The 22089-nt window shown below is 35.1% G+C and overlaps 1 protein-coding gene across 1 annotated transcript in view; it reads left to right on the top strand.

The window, feature by feature from the left end:
• LOC110032655 (signal peptidase complex catalytic subunit SEC11A-like) overlaps positions 1–22089 on the top strand; it is an 82871-nt gene that overhangs the window by 50374 nt on the left and 10408 nt on the right. Inside the window, exons 5-8 of the mRNA XM_020736351.1 lie at positions 10999–11044; positions 12840–12933; positions 13053–13102; positions 20934–21004. Of these exons, the coding sequence (XP_020592010.1) occupies positions 10999–11044; positions 12840–12933; positions 13053–13102; positions 20934–20992 (249 nt within the window). The 3' untranslated portion in view covers positions 20993–21004. The remainder of the gene's footprint in view (positions 1–10998; positions 11045–12839; positions 12934–13052; positions 13103–20933; positions 21005–22089) is intronic.

The raw sequence follows: 22089 nt of genomic DNA, 5'->3' as shown, positions 1-22089 counted from the left end.
GTTAACATATTGATAAAATCATTGAACAGAGACGTTGGGAAATTCTGTGCTACACTACCACTGCAGTTGTTGTACCGGTGGTAAAGGAATTTTGTGCTAACTTACATGGAATTACCCAAGGAGTCGTCTTCGTTCGAGGTAAGGCTGTACCATTTACTCCGGCTCGAATTAATGATTTGTATATGATATAAAACGTTCCAATCTGTCATTATATAAATTTTATCTCAACGAGAGATATGATGCAAGGTGTATATAATTTTTTGATGGATGAAAATGATAATTGGGAAATCAGAGATGAGAGATATGTTAGCTTCTTTGCTTCACTGCTTAATCCAATATCAAAACAATGGTATTTCTTCATATCTGCAAAATTAATCCCTATAATGAAAATTAGTAGAGTTATAAGAGAAAGTGTCATTTTAAACTATTGCATTCAAATGGAAAAGCCCATTGATGTGGGATCGATTATTTTCAAATCTGTTATGGGTATTATTATGAAGGAGTCAATATTTGGACTGGGGCTTTCTTCCACAATTTTCTTACTTTGCAGTCAATCAAGTGTTATATGAAAGTTGGGAGAAAGCATTATTATCTTGGGAACCCATGATTCCTATTGATGAAAATTATATTGGGAATGAGAATGAAGCATTAAATACTATCTTGAATCATTCATCACATGCTTCAACACCATTAATGTCACAAACAGTTAGAGGCGCAGCTTTGGAGAAAATGAATAAAATAGAAAGAGAATTTCAGAGTATTACGAATACAATAGGAAATCTCAACTACCTTTTTTATCACCTAGATTGGAGGATGAATGAAAACTTTGATCATACCGGAACAATTGAAATAGGTTTGGTGCAGATGTTCAAGAAAAATGGATGGATCGATGAAAATTCGACTAATCAATTCCCGTACCGACCCTTATATAATTTGTATTCCATTACCAGTCTATGGGAGATATGAAAGGAGGAGAAATTATTGAAGATGAAGCAGAATAATTGAAGAAGTTGGACTTTCTAATATTTTAAAGTAATTTTGTATTTAATGTGATTTTGTGGATTTGATTTACTTTACTTTGTTTTACAACTCTGTTGACTTTGATTATGTATAGTTTTGTATCAGCGTTCTAGTGTTGTGGCTTGCTTTCGACGCTGAATTATAATATAATTTGTTTTATGGATGTGGAATTGTGATTAGAAAAATATATTTGTAAAAAAGTGTTTTCATATATAAATTCGCAATTTGAACAGTAAAACGCCATTTTTACCTTTTAGTCACCTTCAACCTCCGATTTTTGCACCTAGGGCTTGCTATTGCTTGGATTTAAGGCGAATTTAAGGCAAACAAAGAGGCGATTTTGCTTGGATTTGAGGCGATTTTAAGGCACAAGAAGTTTGGATTTCATTTTCTCTAAGTAAGAGCTACACTTTAAACTCAAAATTTTTTATTTTCAACAAGGATTTATAATTCATTCCCTTGGTTCTAGCTTATCAATTTAACGGAACTTTTGTGGAAGATTTTGAGAAAATTCTTTGGTGAAGAATTCTTACTTAGTAGATTTAAGTTTAGAACGTTCCACATTGTGATTTTCGGAATTTTTAAGAATTTGTTTGGATTTTATCAATTTTTTGTAGATTACCATGACACCAAGAATGAGCAAAGGAAAGATAATGGTAGATTTTGATGATTAAAAGTTTGTTAATTACAAGACCAACATTTGCTTCAATAGTCTACTTACAACTAAAAAAGTAATTCTGGATCGAGGATTTAAAAATCCGGGTGAAATCAAAAGAACAATCAATGCTCGGCAATGGGAGAATTTTTTTTACTTTACTGTCGAGGTTATTATTGGTGTAATGATGAAGTTCTATGCCAATTTTAAGGAAACTTCTGAAGACTACGTGTTTGTTCGTGGGAAAATTGTGGAGTTTACTCGAAGGAAAATTAATGAATTTTATTAGTTGAAAGATGTGTATAGTGATATGCCTAAAAATTCAGTACAAATCGTTTTCTGCTACAGATGAGGCTTTAGATGGAGTTATTTCTTTTCTTACTGATGGAAGAGGAGCTTGGAAGGTGAAGAATGATGTTAAGGTAAACTTTTCTCTTTCTATGTTAAATCTATGTTAAATCTTTCTATGTTAAATGTAGTATCTAAGGCCTGAAACTATTTTATTTCTGGTAGAATGATACTAATAAATCATCATAGTGAGGTTACAAAGGATAGAGCCATCTTGAACTCCTATGTCCAGCAGATGAGAAGACTAGATGTAGGCTCTATTATTTATAGAAACACTCGATCTATTGCTTTGGGAGAGACTATTGGTGGTTAGCACACCCTGCCCTGATCTTCACACTATGTGAACAGATAGGGGTTGATTTTAGAATGGATGAGGAGAGGATTGAACCTCTAAAACCTATTGGGTCTGCCAATATAAAAACTTATGAATCTCATGTTGGATGGAGATCTGGATGTAGGACCAGAGATATTCCTTCTACTTCAAGTACTACTTTTGGTACCCCTACTATCCAGGAACTTATGGAGCAGATGATGATCCAACAGAGAGATATCTTGAGAATGAAAAGTAGAATGGAAAATATGGAGGCCAGAAATGCACACAATGATGATTTGATAAGACAGAAGTTCAAATATGATGTTGTTTATGATGATGCGATGGTCAGATACATAAGGGGTGATCACTCAGTTCAGTTTCCTACTCACCCTGTTTTTACCCCATATCAACAGCAAAATTTGGATGTGGAAGAAGAAGAAGAAGAAGAAGACGATGATTGGTGCTACTTAGGTTAGATTTTTGTTTAGTTTATGTTTGGTTGTACTTTATTGTTAAGACTGTCTGTTTTTAGAGTATAACACTTTATTTTAAATGTTATGTTGAATTATGAACTAAAGATTTGTAAGGCTGTTTTTACATTGGGAACTATTTTAGTACTGTTGTTAGTTTTAGTACTTTGTTGGATGTATTTGTAGTTAACTCTTTCTCAACAAATTTTTATATGTATTATGTGTTATTTAATGTTTTAAGTCTTGTAGCTTTTCGTATTAGCACCTGCAATATTTAAGAGTTAAGTTTCAAATCAGAACCTTCAACAGGTAAATCTTTTCTTTATGTATTAAATGTTTTCTTTCACCCTTTATTTTTTTTAGTTTTTCATGCTAAATCTTTTAAAAATTATAAGTTTAGGGGAAGGGGAGAAAAATTCTTTTTTAAAGAAAAGAAACTTAATTTTATTTGCCTCAGTTAACTATATTTTCAAATTATTTTAAAATTTAACATGACCTTTAGTATTAAAGGGTAACTTTAGATAACTATATTTGTGTTTCTAAATATATAGTAAACTTAAGTAAAAATTTTCAATAATAAATGTTAATTTTAAAAGATTAAGATATTTGATAGGATAGAATAAAACTATGTTTTTCTATTGTAAGTAAAAGAATTTGTATTTTTGAAGTATTAAAAATCTTAGGGATTCATGTAAGAAGAAATAATAAAACTTTATGAAAAATCTTTAAAGCTAGTATAAATTTATAAAGTGAATGAATGTGAAAAATTTTTAACTTTAAGAAGAAGATGGTGAAATTTAAAATCATTAAAGGCTATCCAGATATAGTAATCCTCACATGAAAAAAAGAAAAGAAAAGAAAAAGATTAAAAATGATCGTGAAAAAGAAAAGAAAAAGATGTGAGGAGAAGCTTGAGGAGATTCCTAATTAAAAATTGATTTCACTTGAATCAACATTTCACTTGAATCAACTTATGAATCAACTTAAAGAAGAAGGCTTGACTATAATTTATAAATTTATATTTTAGTATTAGCCTATTTACTAGTAAAATTTCATGAAATTCTTTTTCATATGAATATTCTAAGTGGCTTTAATATGAATAATTTGCAATTTTTCTTCGAAAGAATAGAGAATCAGAAATCATAAACTTGACTGCTAGATATTCTTATACCTTTAGTATTAACTGGAGTTATTTTACATTTTTCTTAAGTTATACTATTGTGTTTAGTGGACTAAAATATGGAATTCTAGAAGTTAAAATCTTTGTCACGAGTCATATTTTTATGTAGTAAAAGAGTTACTTGAGGACAAGTAACATTTAAGTTTGAGGGATTTTGATACACCAAAAATATATTTATATTTAGATTCATATTTTATACTCATTTTTGGTCGTATCGCACTTTAAAGGAATGTATTTTTCATGTTTTATTACATGTTGATTTTTATTACTTGGAGCAAAAATGAAACAAAAATGATGAAATTTGGAGTTAAAATGGAGTTTTTGAAAAAATTGTTTAGCGCCGACGGCATCGTTTGACAGAGAATATAGATTTAATTAAATGGCCACTAGCGCCGATGATGCCAGAATGGGCGTCGACGGCGCCAATGTCGGTGCAGACCCTGTTTCTAGAAGGTTTGATGAATTTGGATACTTTTTGAAGAGTTTTTGGATGCACCTATTGGAAAACAGACCTTAGGCTCTTTTTAGAACCGAAATTGATCAGAAAAGACTCTTCGCACTCCTCCGCTCACTCTTGGTCTTTCTTCGCATCTCTTTGCCCCCCTTCGTGTCACTTTGCATCCTTCAACGCCATTCCACACCATTGGTCATTTATTTTCTATATAGTTTTGAGTTTTTGTGGTAAGTTTAAGTGTGAATTCTTCTCTAAGAGTGTTTGAGAGGGAAAGAAGTGAGAGATTTCTTCTTCCTACATTTCCTAAAAGAGGCTATAAGAGATTTGCTTTGAGAAAGAGTTTCAGATAAGTGTTTGTTTATTATTGTTGTGTGAACTTCTTTTTATATATGAAATTTGTGTTTTATTGTATATTTATCATGAAGTCTGAGTAGTTTCCTTTATCTTTCCTCCTACTTTGAGATATTGTGAAATGAAGAGATAATTTGGTCGTGCCAATATTAAAATATAAAATAAATTGTGATGGTTTTTCAACTCCGCTTTTAATTTATTTTTCGATCTGGTCAAATGAATTGTTAAAATATGCTGTGAAACATATGATCCGGGAAATGAAGTATGAGTTCTACAACAGAGTGAGAATCACACTTATGTCCATGAAAGAGTATTTCGTTCATGGAATTAAGTGCAAATAAATAGAGAAATATATATTGTTTGGTGTACAATTAGAGATTTTTAGGTTGACAGACTAAAATCCCCAATTCGATCTTAGAGTTTAAGAACTAAAACGAGAGTTAGCCTTCAGGGGAAGGGAAGTGGGAGTCAGTATCCTCCTAGCCTAGCCACGGATTTAGGGACTAAACCTGAGATTAGCCAATCATTTTCTATAACACTGAATCGGGGTAGAGAACTAAAATTGTTTCTATTTGACATAATACAAATTTAAACCATTGTAGTGGAAAAAATATTTTTTATATTAGAAAACTTCATCACATAAACATAGTTTAGTAGTTACTGTTTTAAACCTTGCATTTAGATTTTGTTAGTAGTTAATAATTTAGTTTTGTAGTATCTCAAACATTCGAAATTAGTCACAGTAATTTCGTTGTATTTCTGTGAATTTTCTAGTTAATTTATCATCTCAAATTTAAACTTTCATCGTGGGATCGATATTTGAAACTTAAATAGAAATTCTTATATTACTTGATAACGATACGTATACTTGCGTTGAATCCCAATATTAAGTGTTTAACGTTAACATTCATAAAATACAACATCAAGATTTTGACATTATTGTAAAGCGGAGTAAGTTTTATAAATTTTACACAATTATATTTTCACCGGGATCAACAAACTACGTCGAAGCCCTATGGTTTGTTGTTTAATTTCAAGGAAAGGTTTGTTGTTGTAGATATGTCAAAGTTGTTCTTCTGTACATCCTCGTCCTGTTGCCCACGGTGTTAGTTCCAAGCTCCACATCGTAGCAGTTTCAGGTTTAGTTTATGTTTAAATGTACATGCAATTGTTAGGTCGGTGATCTGCTGCTGGGTACCTCCTGCTGGGTACCTCCTATAAAATCCTATAAAACCAAACTACTGTCCTCCTATTCTAAAAGGTATAATACTTAAAGGAAACAGTGGGAGTTGCAATAAAGGAAAACAGTAAAAAGTGCAGTAAGGAAAGCAGTAGTAAATAAACGTGCCAAAAACCCTCCCCAAAGTAGCTCCAAAATTGTAGTCGATCGAGCCACGAAAAAAGCCCCAAAAACATGCTCAAATCAGTTATAAATCAGCCCCAAAACTAGGCCCGAAACCTGCAGCCAAACCACCCAAAACCAAGGCAAACCGCAGCCCGAGAAGCCATCAAAATCAGGCCCAAAACCTACAACCAATTCAGCCCAAAACCAAGCCAAGAACCTGCAGGCAAACCACCCAAAACCAGGATAAAACGCAGCTCAGAAAACCATCAGAAATCAGGCCCAAAACCCGCAGCCAAGTCGGTCCAAAACCAAGCCAAGAACCTGCAGCCGAACCTCTTCAGACTAGGCTAAACCGCTGCCCCAGAAAACACTGAAATCATGCCAAACCGTAGCAAAGAAACCACCCCAAAACCTGCAGCCAAACCACCCAAAACTAGGACAAACCGCAGCCCAAAAAGCCATAAAAAGTCTCTCATAAACAGGGCAGAACTGAAGCCCAAAAACTGCTCAAAACAAATCAAGAAAGCAGCTCAAAAAACTTCCCAAAACAATGTGTAATTCCAAACGTTTTAGGCATGAAGATGTACCTACATTAAAATATATCCCACCTCTCATTTATCCAAGATAAAATAGATGCCTAATTGCTTATCACCAACAACCTCTCTCAAAGAAAAGAAATAGCTAGTGCAGTTAATAAAACCATAATGAAAACCGAGACGAGAAAATTTCAGCCACCAACCACTTAATTCTTAAATAGTCACATATTTAACACTGACATATATATCACGCAAACCTTTCATCTTGCCAAAGAAATACACCGTTTTAAAGAGCAAAATCCATAGATTTAAAGTGATGCGTATGTGAAGGAACAAGAGCTCAAATTGTTGGGTACATAAATACCTTAGGATTTGAAGTGCTAAGCATGTAAGCACCTAGGAGTTAAAAGGACTTGCAACTTTACCCTTGCATCACCACCATTTAACCCACTCCCTCCTTTCAAATTTTTTTTAATAAGCAAGACAAAACTTCAGATTTTGTAAAATGAGCCAGCACATTTCTCAAGTTTTGCAAAATAGGCATGGGAGAATTTCAGATTTTGTAAAACAAGCCACCAAATCCTTTTGACCACATCAAAAATACGTTTTACCTCAACTTCTCACCATAGAATGAGCCTCTCAAGTAAGGGCAATGTGGGGCAATGTGGCTACAAGATGTGGCTACAAGTAATAGAGAAGAAGCAAAGAGAGTATAAAGTCTCCAAACCAACAACATTTAGTTCAAATAGCCGCCTTTGAAGCTACCAAATAGTGCTCAAATCTCACTAAAACAGCTAGCAAATAAAGGAGCTTTCAAATAGGTATTCCAACATCTCAAAAATACAAGTAACATGGGTAAAAGAGAAGTATCAACGTTTATAAAGCATTAAAAATGAAGTTTAACCTCTCCAAACTACCATGCTCCTTTCATTTGCTCATGCTATGATATCATTGTAAATATGAAGTGTTAGAAACATGCATACACAAGCCTTTAAGTTAGTTAAAAGAGAGCAAAGTAATCAGCCCTAGAAATCTCCTCTCCTATAAGGCCAATCGAAACTTCCCCCACCTTTCCTTTTCTTTTTTTTTCTTTTTCTTTTGAAAATAAAATAAGCCCAATTAATGCTCCAAGCCAAGCAAGACCTCACAAAGACACGAGCCCCCGAATCCTCCAAGTGAAACACATTAAGCCCAAAGAAGTTTTAGTAAAAGGAAGGTATAACATGCCATTCAAAACCCCCACCTAAGATCTAATACCAAAACCATATGTATTTGATGTCATTTTCAATAAAACAAGAGATTATAGAGCTTGTAACAAGAAAGGAAAAGAGATGCTAATAGGCTAGCTAGTTAATCCTTGCCACAAAAAGAATTTCCAACAAACAAGCATGTCAAGCCATGAAGCAAGGGGTTTATACCTCAGTGATGAAACAAACAAGCGAGAGTACCCAGTGAACCAACAGGGAGGCTGAGAAACCCAACCAAAATGTAGAGCAAACCAAAAAATCCGGCAACACCTCTCCCTTCTCCAAGAGTTTCGGCCAACCCTAAACTCTTCCCCAAGTGAGGTATTTAAAAGCGAATGGGGAGAATACTTATTTTCACCTACCTGGACGGTGAGCCGAGCCAAAAGAGGCAGGCGAGAAACGACAAACATCGCAGAGGCGTGGGAGAGGCAGGGAACGACTTTTAGGTAGATCGGCAAGGAGTGGCGATAAAGGCTGCAGGGAGCGTGGCGAAATGGAAGCTTTAGGCAGAGGCGAGCGTACGAGGAGGGGACCTCGAGTCGAAGACGTGCGAAGAAGAGGGGCTTCGGCTGGGACGAATTCAGTCCTAGGGTTTCCGCTCGGGCCGAATGGAGGAACAAGCTGCAGCTCGGTCGAATGCGGGAGGCGAGCGTGGGTGCGGGATTAGGGATTTAATTAGGTTTTTTTCTCTTTTATTTATTTATTTATTTTACTTATATTTTGCCAATTTGCCCGCAATTTAATCTCGTTCGGAGTCATATCAAAATTGATGTCCTTCCCAGCTAAATTCGACGTTCCGGATGCGCCAGCACAGTTCGTTTCGTCATCCGAGATTGTTCGGACACCCTCATCGACGATCGGGTAAAAAATGCGTCCAATTCGATTCTCGTCAAAATTTTGGTGCGCGATCGATTGTTTCAAAAATTTAATTGAAGTTTTTCGACAATTAACGGTGCAGGCAATCCGAATTTTGGTAATCGAACGTGTCGACTTTCTGAATTGTGAAGTTTGTGCGTGCAGAGGTGTAAATTGTGCATAAGACAATTCTAGGGCTTAATGGTCCTATAGAAACTATTTTTTGGTTTTCTCATGTTGGTTTTAACCTCCTAAGTGCTAGAGGCCGATACCACACATACGAAACTCCAAAAGCGTAAAGAAGTAGGTTGGATTTCTAAAATGAGGCGGATCTCATTTCTAAGGCTCTAAGATAGTCAAAGGGAGAATCTTAAGGCTGGACCCTAAACCCTAAGAAGAATATTGGACCTCACTAAAAATGAGGTCAAGAGGTGTTATTGACAGTATTGTGATATTATTTGAATAAAATAATGTCACAATACTACCAATAATACTAAAATACTACCATCCGCACATGAAACTACATCAGAACTTCTGATGTAATATTTTCTCCTTCTTCTTCTTCTTCTTCTTCTTCTTCTTCTTCTTCTTCTTCTTCTTCTTCTTCTTCTTCTTCTTCTTCTTCTTCTTCTTCCGATCTACCTTCTCCTTCGAACCAGCGATGCCCGCACACAGAGCTTTCCTTCGGTCGTGGCTTTCTCTGCACAAGAAGATGGCACGACTTCCTTATCTAAGCTCGATAGAGACGTCCCTCTTCTCCTCCTTTATTGGTTCGTTCGTAGGATCGAGTGCGCATGAATTCCCACACTTGTCGCCTCCTCTGCACGACAGCGGCGTTGCCTCTTCCTCTGCTTTATACCAACGTCAAGACCTCCTGCCTCTCCTCTTCTTGGCGATGTTTCCTCCCTCTTGAGACCATAACGCTTCTTTTCTCGTCTTTGCAGGTAGTTAAAACCTGTCATGTCGCGTGATTTATAAAGCCAATATGGCTTCCGTCCTTATGCTTCCTCTTCTTTAGCTGTTTGTTTTCTCTCGCTTTCTCTCCCTTCTTTGAATACCCTACCTTTCTCTTCCTCTCCTACCTTTTTGGCTCTTCGATTTTTCCTTCCCGGCAATGCAACGTTGCATATATGATGGCTTAAAGGCTTAGCACTTTCATCCTCATAATAACTACCATCAAGATTGTTGCCCTTAGCCCAACTATTTGGAGTTGGCTTTATGAATAATGTTTTTTTTCTTTTCATTTCTGTTGAGCGTTGCCCAAGGTTTTCAAGCATTTTTAAAAACTTATTTATATGTCTCCTCTGGTCTTTATTTTCTTATTTCTAATTCTAACACTTTTATCTACCCATCTATTGGGTGCATTTTTATACTTTATTTTGTATATTCAAATCATCTAGGTTTATTTTAAACAACTTTATTTTAATGCCACTATAGCAATTCTTCAAATAATTATGTATCCTTCCTAGATTAACCACTTTCGTCCAACAATTTCTTTCATCCTTTTTAGATTTACTTCAAATTCTACTTAGCTGCTAATTAATTTTTTATTGCCCGACACTCGGATCTATGCAACATACCTGCCTAAATTTAGTTTTATAAATTTGCCTTTTGATCTCCATGAGATCATCTTAATTTATTATACTCCTTTGACACTTTTGTAGTTTAACTTCCTAACATTAGAAGTTATATTATTTTCTATATTACTAATTCATAGAGTAAACTTAAAATATTGTAATATATCACATCTAAGTATCATTTTTTATTGTAATAATAGTTTTATGCTGCTTGTTGTTAATTTGTTGTTTTTGTTTCATTGATCATTAGTTTAAATTCAATTGCATTGTCTTGTAAAGATTTTATTATCTCATTTGAGCTGTTCATAGGCTTTTAATTACTTTTTAAGTGTCCCTCATAACCTGCGCTAGGTTTTTATAAATGAGCGTTATTAGACACTCTCAATTTAATCTGAACTATATTTCTTATTGTTGCCCAAATTTTAGCATGCTAAATCTCGTAATAAAGCTCCAATGCCAGCTCATTTGACATTTTAGCTTTGTATTAGCTTTACGAATTGTTTCAAAAACTCTCGTTTACTCTTGAAACTTTTCTTAATTTTCACATTAATTATGAGAAAGAGCTCCAGCTAATGTACTTTTTTAGAGGAATAATTTGCTCACTTTCATGACCTATTTCTACCGGACCTTTTGAGCTGCATGTGCAGGTTCATGAGCGCCAAATAACTGGAGAACTTGATATTCTCACAAAAGGTACAAACTTTTTTTAGTTGCACTTCTGAATTGGTATTTAGGAGCCTAAAGTTTATTATTTTCATCTGTAATTTATTAGAACTGTTGATATTCATATGTAAAGTTGATTTTTAGGACCTAAATTATACCACGCATAAAGTAAATCAATTTCTGCTATTATACATGTAAAGGGTAACCATATCAAGGGATCACAAAATTTTTTTATTCAGTTTTAACCGTGGAAAATTTTGAAATATTCCTATTGCTTTAGAATCAGTCTATGAAAATCAAACACTTTTTGAGATTGTATCTTTACTGAAACTTTAAGCCTGTCTGGCATATCATTTTCCATGTCTCATTCTTTAATTTTTTTTAAAAGATCTATGGCACTTCTGACCCGTTTTAGCAGATTCTAAACATATGTAAGACATGTTTATACACAAGCAAGTTCCTATTTTATTATCTGAAAGCTATGATTTATTATATTGATCTTAAAAGTCCTATGTTAGAAGAAGAATTATGATTTTGCTCTTACTATGTACTAAGTGATTTAGAATTTATTATACTTATGAAGTGATCTATTATTTTTAATAATATTACAAATGAAAAGAATTTTAATGTAGTGTTAATTTTGTATCAGTGTCATCTATTTTTGAGCAATTTATGTATCCCTATCCCATGTTCATTTCGTTAGTTTTGACTGATGATAATAATGATGATGATATGACAAGAATATCTCCCATGATCGTATTATGCTGTGACTAATGTCCCTATTTGCATTATAAATTTAGTTATAATTCTTCTCTTTTGCTAAGTACTTAGTATAATGAAGTGCATTGAGCAGAAATTTTCTTCATATCAATACATCTTTATTGTATATGATTCATCTTCAACTCCAGATTTTTAACTACATTCATTTGTCAATTGTTTTGTTTATGCTGTGAATCTGTAAATTTGTTTCAGTGTCTTGTTATTGCTAACGTGGAGCCTACTTTCTGTTTGTATCATGTTTGTATCATGTTCTTATTGTGCTTTAGGATTTCAAGACTGATTTTGATTATTAGCACAAAAAAAAAGGCCTCTGAACCTCACGGCTGACTATTTCTATAGATGGCTTGAAATTAAATGGTGTCTTGTTTTTTCATCTATGGTTTTTCCTTCTTGTTTTGTAGAAAATTTAACCAGATCTCTACGAGGGAATAATGAAAATATGACACTCAATGATTCGCAATGGAGGAAAAAAATTCATGTAACCGACCCCACTTAGTGGGATAAAGGCTTGTCGTTGTTGTCGTTGTCGTCGTTGTCGTCTACTAGTGAATAATGATGGCATGCTATCTTCTTTCTGCCCATGATTACTTTCCGCAGATATGGTTTACTGACGTGGGCTATTCAAGTTGTAGACTTTACTGTAGATTCTGTTGGAGTCATAGGGATTCGACCTAAATACTACTTTAATTTGCTGTAGAATTTTTACTTTGTTTTTTTTTTCAAAATTTGTGAATAATGACAATCTTTTAAAGTAGCTTGAATAGATTTATTTAGATATCACATAAAAAATATCACTATTTTAACTTTAAAAAAGTGAAATATACCATTTCATGCGTAAATAAGGTGGCATTTATGTGTAAAAATTGGATTTTAGGTGTTAAATATGTCAATTCCATAGAAATTAAGTGGTATGTATGTAAATGTTCCTTTATGTAGTTTTGAAGAGTCAAAAAATTCTCTCTATCGTTGAGGTTAATGCTCCTTTACTAAACTATTTGCAGTTCTTTCCTGAAATCAAGATATTTTCAATGATTTTGTTCTTTAGGAGATAATAACCGGGAAGATGACAGAACCGGCCTATTATATTCTCCTGGCCAGCTTTGGCTTGAGCAACATCATATCATGGGGAGAGCTGTAGGGTAAGATGAAAATCTTCTCCTCCTAGCTTAACATGTGATTTAGAAGCCTAGATTACGGCCTTCATTTTTTTTATCCTTCTAAAATTCTATTTTTTGCATCTGATGTGGTTTTTTGACAGATTTTTACCATATGTCGGTTATTTTACAATTATCATGACAGATATGCCAATTTTATGACAGATATGCCAATTTTGAAGATGACAGATATGCCAATTTTGAAGGTACGTGTCTTCAAACTTGTATATGATAATTGTTTCTTCTTACATGTGCTGATGGAAATCTTTGGTTTAAACCACATGAGGCTTCTTAGTTCTTGTGTTGTGGGGATTTTAAGATGACGAGAACTCACTTTGACAGCAAGTTTCATAAATCTACAATGCCAATTTAGTATGTCTATTTCATTATTGAGGAATTGCTTTCAAATTGACATATCAATGAAGCCTATTGTTAGGGCTGATTGGGTTGCTTGTTGATGGGAAACGGATTTAATAAATGATAAATTACGCTAGATTTAATCATTTGGTTGCTTGTTATTAGAAATCTTCATAGATATTGAACTTCGCAAAACTCTTACATGTAATGATTTAATTTTCACATATAAAAATGGGTGTAAAGTAAAATAGTCATCATTTTTGGGTAATGTTTTCTATCTATAAGCAGCCAAATAGGCCATTACTTCAATGTATGTTCTCTTAAAAAATTGAATGAACAGAGAGGAAATAGTAGATGTGAGATGTATATGATTGAATTAGGATTATTTTGAGTTAATTTTGATTTCTTATAATTTTTAGATTTTTAATACTTCAAAATTAATCTAAAAATTAAGTTAATTTAAAATTTATGAAAATTATCAAAGAGGGCAGGAGTGACCTTTTGGTTTTCAATAAAATTTTGAGTTTAATTGGATTTGATTTAGTTTTTCTATGAATTTTTTTAAATATTTTTAAATTTTAATATTATTAATTTAGAAAACCTTATAAATTCTCATAAATGCTTTAGATAGACTTCTAGTATCTTCATAATTTTATTAGATTTTTTTTATCATTTCATATTTTTTATAATTTAATTAAATTAATTATTAATGTTAATTAATTACTTAATTAAATAATAATATTATTATTAAATTAATTTATTAATTTTAATATCATATTTCATTAACTCTTTTTTTTTACTTTTTTTTTGAAGAATTTTCTTAGATTTCTATGAACTAATTAAATTATTTTTAATCAATAATATCCCTCTTTTTAAAATTAATTTTAATTAACTTTAAATTTCTATTAATTCTTAATATTAAAAACTTTTTCGAAGTTTTAGACTTTTTAAAAATTTATATGAATTTTGTTTATATTTTTCAACTTTGGGTTAATTAATCATTCTTTTAATAAATTAATCATTATTGTTTAGGGCCCAACTGAACCCCATTAAGGTCCAGCAATCATGAAATTGAGCCTAGCTAGACTCACTAGTTCCTTAATCAACTTTGGATTCAATTTGAGTGGGCTTGTATTTAATCTTGAGCCAAGATGGTTCATAAGGACTCAATTGGGTCACTTTCGGTCCAAGCCTAACTAGACTTAATTGAGGCTTATTCCCATTTGATTTGAGTTCAATTAGCTTGGATATGACCTAAGGAGTGGGTTGATTCAATTGGATGGGGCTTTAATTCGATTTGGCTAAAATAGGTTTGATTGAGCCATCATTGTGTCAAGGTTCAATTTGACTCAATTGGATTCCTGATAGTGGTTAATTGGTTTTGATTGGCTATGATTGCATTCAAGGAAGTGTTTGGCTAATTTAATTTGTATTTGAATTAGTTTTGTTTCAATTCAATTCATGATGACCCATGTGGGCTCAGAATGGGCCTGAGGGTTTATTAGGCCCAATTGAGTGCATTTGAGAATTTATTTGGTTTCAAAGGTTGGGCAATGATCAAGAAATGTGTTTCTCCCTTTTGATTGAATTTGGTTAGATAGATGGGATTTAACACAAAATGACCTTTTTGGGTTAAAATCAGTTAAAGGCCAACCGTTCAATTAGCTTGTGGATTTGGATTATGAATATTAGTGAGAATTCATTAAATTCCTGAAAACAGTTCGGATCAATTAGACCTTAATATTTGAATAAAATTTTGAAGTTGGCTCAAGTGACTCTTAATGTGCACTTGGTCAATGGAGATTGACCAAACCCTTCTTAGGTGAACTTGGATGAGCCTAAACTTCATCTTAAGATTGTTCATTTGAAATCAAGTGGAGTGAATAGGTCCTTAATGGTTGACTTGCTAGGTTGACCAAGGGCTTAGAGGCCTCAAATTGGGTCAAGTTTGATTTTTAGTGGTTTTTGGACATGTTAGAGTCGTTTGGATTGAAAATCTTTGGTGGATACCACAAAGTTAAGCAGAGTTGGCTTGGTCAAACAAGTTGATCAAGCCTTCTATGCTCAAAGGAAAGTTTAAGGAAGAGTTTAAGTTCTCTAGGAGGGCTCCCAGAGCACTAGACTTAAATTTGTGTTTGTTAGATCCAAGGGTTTTATAGGGTGCTAATAGTTGATTTGAACTCAAGTGATCTTAAATTGAATTTAGGTTCCCTTAGTTCCAACATGAATTTACTGTTACTATTACCTACATTAAATGAGCTAAAATTTAATTTAAACTCACTTGAGACTAAAGGGAGGTTTAGTTTGGGTTAGCCATTCACTAAGGCCAATATGGACTACCTCATGAGGAAAGAATCCTAATTCTGAGTGAATGATACCGGAGTTGACCAAAACAACGATAGGAATACCAAATATTATTGCTGAATTCAAAATAGGGAAATACAATGATACAAACGGAAATGAAAATAACAACAGTCATGACACTAACACAACTAGGTGGCATTCAAAAGGTATGGTGGTCGGCTATGTGGGATGGAGGGGCGTTAGATACTTGCAGTTGGATGGCGAGATGGTTGAAGTTGGTTGTGGTGGGATGGCAACAAGATAGGAGGAAGGTTGTTGCATGGAGATTGGAAAGTTAGTTGTGGTGGAAGTGTAGCTGGCTGGGGGGTGTTTGCGGTAGGAAGTTTGGAAGCTTGGCTGCAGTGGGGTGGCGGCAGGCTGGGAGGAGGACTGCTGCATGGTGGCAAGTAGGAGGTGGAAGATAGCTGGCTGCAGGGAGGCTTTAGGATTGCAGAATGACAGCTACAATGGGTTGTTTGGGCGGTTGTACAAGGGATGGAGGACAACAACAACAAAGGAAAAGATGCAGAGAAGAGAACAGTTGAAGATAATTACCGCCTCGGAATCAGATACAGTCATATCACCACTTGCCCTTGCATACAACTCTAGAAGAGAAAGTTGGAGGCGTCAACAACTGTCATGATGAAAAACATACAAAGAATCAACCCTAAAACATTAGAAAAATAAATATAAAATAATAGGATAACTAGGAGTGGCTTAAGAGAACCAATCAACTCCACAACACTGAAAAAATCTGAATCGATTCGGCCCAGCCATGAAAGTGAGACTAGGACGAACACATTGAATTTGGCGGGAATGTTGTGATTATCGAGGTTGGAGGGTCTTTAACTGGGCCTCTAAAGGCATCTGGATCCCATTGTCGGATGTCCTGTCCCTCGAAACACCTAAGATAGTTTCTTAAACGGCTAATAATAACCTCCAGTTGTCTAACTAGTTATGGGTACCCTTTTGAAGTGAACTGAAACTTCATGCTAAGTGTACTCTGTAGAGTTTTCCAAATGTAGCCCAATGCTAGCCCATCCCTCTCCAATGTGATGGCGAGCCAAACCTCTTCTAACAGTGGTGGCTTTGGTGGCAAGTTGTCAGTCAAGATACCCCAGAATTCTCTCTTTAGTGGTTGCCCTATTTTGTCTTGAGTCGATAATCGACACTTCTATCTTATATCATCACCAAAATTTGTCCCACCGGCGCTTCTATGTTGGCACGAGCACATGTAACTTTGGGCTCCACAGAAGGTAAGAGAACTATGTGCTTTCAATCCTTCGTGAAAGAGGTGTTCTTGAATCCATCATGCGGAGTCCGACTATCAAACTGTCACAGTCTCCCCAACAAGATATGACAGGCATTCATGGGCACCACGTCACACCACACCTAATCCCACGGTTCCCAATAGAAAACTCAATGAGGCATCTCCTGTTAATTTTGACCATTCTTCTTCAATCACATTAGTGAACACAGTTGGGGATGCCTCTGAGTAGTGAACTCTACCGACAAATTCCTTTGATGTAAGTCATGTAGCCTCAAGAATATATTATGGCAGTAGTGTAGCGGTAGATACTTATTTTGTATCAACTTCTTCATCTTCTCCCAAGTGACAATCTTGCTCCGACCTTCTCTCTTCCGAGGTTCTCCCACCACAAAGAGTCACTTTTTTTCAACTTGATGACAATAATCTTCACTTTTCTATCAGCTGGCACCTCCTTATATTCAAAGATCCTCTCGATCGTCTGTATCCACTCGATGAAGTCATTCAGATTTATTCTTCGCTCAAAATTCAATGTCTACTTTCACTCATTTGTCTTTTATCCTCCAACAGGCACTTCATCCCTCGGTCTTCTCTGATTTTGAATCTGAAAGCATCATGGTCTACTATCCTCTTCATCTGAATCATCCCTACGTAAAGGATTATGGCGTTCCTCCCTCTCCCCTCTTTGAATCTCACTAACGCAATTGATGGTGACTTCTCCTTTGGTTCTCTTAGTTTTGGTAAGCCTTTGATCCATTTTGATCATTTTGTGGTGGAAATAGAGGCAAGAAAAAGTGTCCACCAGTACCTTTGTTGAAGTGAGCATAAATGGAAATGTTTTCCCTTGATATCGATGGATTTGAAACATGCTCAACTTCATCTCCTGTTGTTTTCAATTTCCTCTTCAATAGCTCTAGAAACTCATAATTCTCATTAGTAAAGACCACACATGTCTCTCCCTCATTCTTTGTTACCATCAGATTTGTCCGGTAGCCTCCTCTCCCACCTTTCCGACCCCACAACCACAACCACGACCTCCACTTTGTCCATTTCCACCTGCCTCTCTCTCTCCTTAGGTGGCTTAGGACAGGCTCTGCTAAAATTGTCAACTTCACTACAATTGTAGCACTTGTGACTCTCCCTATGGACACCTAGCATACCTGGGCTCGCAGCAGCCAATGCTGATCTTGCACTCGAAAAACCACTTGGCTCAGAGTGTAGCTTCATGCAACTCTCCTTCTGATCATTGTCGCAATGGCCTCATCTAGTGTAGTAATAGTCGCTTGAGCTAGGAGAACCGATCTTCTCTGATCAAAGGCTGGATTTAGATGAGCCAGAAACTGCATAGTCCTCGTCATTGTAAAGATCTCTCCCTTGTTGCACCCTTGATCACCACAGCTCGACATAGGTGAGAAGTGATCAAGATATTGCTACAACCGTTCCAGATCTATGGAGTACTCCTGAATCGATTTATCACCCTGAACCACTGCCTCTATCTCACATTGAATCTAAAACACCCTCATGTGGTTCTCAACTCTAGCATAAATCTTCTTCAGCTTCGCCTAAATGTTGCTCACCTTTCGAATGTCATATATTGATTAGGCAATCAATGGAACCATCGAGTTGAGTAGCCAAGTGTAAAACATGGCATGTGTGGTCCTCCACTCATCCCTCTCAACACGGTTACTCTTTTGTTGGACCTCCGTCAGGTATCTTTCTAGTCTCTTCTTTACTGGAGCAGCCTTGATTCAACGTGACTAACTCAAATACGTGGCCAGTTCATTGAGCTTTCGATCCAAATGAGGGAGATCTAGCTTCACTTTTGTCGGCGCATGTGCTGAGGTAGTAGCTCTCGTCGAGACACTAGCTCCCTGTATGAGCCCGACCAAGACCTTTAGAACTTCTGGATCCATCTTCCCAAAACATTTCAAACCCTTACCTCTTGTACTATCCCCATTTCCTGACATTCTCAATTACACACACGCGCGCGACTTCCTAGAAGTTCATGCGATTCACTTTGCTTAAGGCCATACGAAGCTGCAACCCCTTTGTCCCGGATGCAAAGAGTCTACAAGAGTCGAAGCCTTGCCACACTTCACCATACGCAAAAACCGCAACAGATTCTCTGTCGTATTTTTTGTTCACTCAGCCTCCACGCTCAAACAGAAGTCCCATCTCCTGGCACTGAATGTCTCCGCTGCACAATTCGGCTCAATCTACTGTGCACGCCTTACAGAATCCTTTGTCTCGTCTTCCTCTTCGCAATCGCACAGATCCTTCGTTGTCTCTCCTCTTGTCTGTCGCGGAAGAAGATCCCGTTGTGATCTGTCTCCGCTAGTGTCTATTGTGATTTTGTACCGATCAAGTTGTGTAGTCATTCCTTCTCCTCTCTGTCTTGCCCAAAGCCACCGTCATTGCTTCGCATGTCGTCGTTGCCTCATGTCACTAAAGCCTTCGCTACGACCTATCGAGCACAAGACAGCTGCTCGGGTAGGGTTAGTGTTGAGGCTCTGATACCAAATTGAAAGTGTTTGCTTAATAGAGCTTACTTCATTTCATTGAAGATGGGCTTATATAGAGCCTTACAAGATGTAGCATTTACAAATAAATCTCTAGACTTCATTTATTTACTAATAGGACCCACATTATACAAATCTCAACAATAACAAATTACAATTTTGGTTGGACAATAAAGCTGAGGGTCAAGTTTTAGATTATTTTTTTGAGAGAATGCTAAAACTTCTGTAGACAACTTTTGATAGTGATCCATTCACAATCCAAGCATCATAATAGAAATGGAATGGCCTAAATTGTGGAAGATGTTTTTGTCTCGTGTCATATGATTTGATGCTCTCGTGTCTACCATCAAATTATTAGTTTTATTCCTAACAAGATGTAGCATTAAAAAATAAATCTCTAGACTTCTCTATTTACAATTAGGACCCACATTATACAAATCTCAACAATAACAAATTACAATATTGGCTAGACACTAAAGCTGAGAGTCAAGTTTTAGATTATTTTTTTGAGAGAATGCTAGAACTGCTGTAGCAACTTTTGATAGTGATCCATTCACAATCCAAGCATCATAATAGTCATGGAATGGCCTATAATTTTAGAAGATGTTTTTGTCTTGTGTCATATGATTTGATGCTCTCGTGTCTACCATCAAATTAGTAGTTTTATTCCTATTTGCGATGAGGACATTTGAACTTTAGCTTTTTGACCAACCAGGCTTATCACGGTGATGCTCCTAATTGAACTTGTAGCAGGAAATTAATTTGTCTTTTTTGGTTTGTTGCCCATAGCTGAAGGAAGGAGAAAGCTATTGCATTTTTTCTTTTTGTTGGCAGCTCTCTTTGGAATTTTAGTCAATTATTTCATTATGGATTTTCCATATTTTGGATTTAATTTTTCCATTTTGAACTTGAGTTGTAGCATTAGAGTTGCCAGCTTCTTGATCACTTCATTGCGGTTATTTCCTCCATTTTCTTTGTGTAATTGCCGCTATCTTCTTTTCGAAAGGATTCACTTTTTTTGGATGAAGATTAGCTTCCTGTGTTAGTGAAGTATCAGTCGGCTTGGAAAAGAAAGTCCAAAATAAAAGTCATTTTGGTATCGCAACTAGTAGAACTTCAATGGCATTAATATCATATTGAAATTTAAAATGAGGAGAGGGGAGTTGTATGATTGAATTTTATTCCCTCGCTTTGTGTAAAAAAAAAGATGAGAAGTTGTGCATAATTTGGTAGAGAAATAATTATCAGTTAAAATAAATTTGGAAATATGTTATTAGTTGGGAAATTTAGAAATGGACGTTGCTATCCACAAATTATTGGATTATTGTACATGGAAAGCTGTTATCAGCAGATTATTGTATTGCTATCGATTATAGATAGCTTTTTTAATGGATTGTTGTAAATGAAAAGATCTAGTTATCTATTCTGGATCTTTTTAATCTTTTTGTAGGCTCTTTTTCTCTCTCATGACGTTCCTTGTGCTAATTAATGTTATACTGTCTTGCAGTATGTACTGATTGGTTCCTTAGCATTGCTGGTCATTACATCAAAGGAATAGAAAAATTTAGAGGTAATCCTAAACTTCAATGAATTATTTTAGTTGTGCAATAAGTTTAGTAGTGTTATCCATTTTGGTTTTTCTGTTTTTCAACCCTTAGCCTACTACTTTTTTTCGGCACTATAATTTGTATTCGTCAGATATTAACTGGCTTAAAGCCACCAAAAAATTTCATAAAAAACCTGGTTTTTGGATAATCAATTCCATGTCGAAAGCATAATTATCAATAATTTGATAGTGAGTGAACTCGATTGGGGCATCGGCATGAATTTGAGGTTGGAGTGGACATTTTAATGCCACTTTTTTCTAATCAATGATTAATTTTCCTTCCGCAAATCCTTATTACAAGTCTCTCCATCATTGTTCTCTATCTTGATTGCACTTTTGTAACCTTTCATCCTCTTTCACTCATTGTTGGATGCATGTGAAACACACTACTTCAGCACGCTATTAGCAATTTTGACATGCTGAAAAATCATATTTGTAGTTATTTTACGAAGATTTGCGTATGTATCACTCAATTCCTTTGTATTTACATATCTAACATCTAAACTTTTATTTTTATGTATAGACCAACTTACTCATACATGAAAATGTGTATTTCACTTTTAAAAATTAAAATGGTGGTGTTTTTGATTTGATATGGAAGATTTAGGTTAGATTATTAAATGTAAAAAGTAAAGTTTAAGTGTTAGGTATGTCAATGCCTAGGAATAGGGTGGTATGTTTGTAAATGCCCATTTTTTTATAACTTCAGAGTCGGACATGATATTGTCACACTTTGACATAGTTGAGATACGTGATGATTCTATTATCTTATGAGCGAACTTAGCGAACTATTTTTTATTCGATAATAGTGTAGGTTCTATTGAATAGAATATTGGTCGTAGGGGCAATGTAATCGTGATGTCAAGTATGTTAAGGATCTAACTAATGGTGATCAATGTGTTCATATTTTTTTTATTTAGAAATTTCTCTTTTTATATTTGGGCTCAGATAATAGATCTAAATACTGTCCGATTAATACCAATTTATTAATGCTAATGTTTGTGCGCTGTTGACAATGAGCAATTTTGATAAAGCAAATACACTTCATA

The sequence above is a fragment of the Phalaenopsis equestris genome, unplaced genomic scaffold, assembly GCF_001263595.1.
Source record: "Phalaenopsis equestris unplaced genomic scaffold, ASM126359v1 Scaffold000996, whole genome shotgun sequence".
NCBI lineage: Eukaryota > Viridiplantae > Streptophyta > Magnoliopsida > Asparagales > Orchidaceae > Phalaenopsis > Phalaenopsis equestris.
Note: the sequence above shows the minus strand (reverse complement) of the source record. Positions and strands in the feature narration are given on the sequence as shown.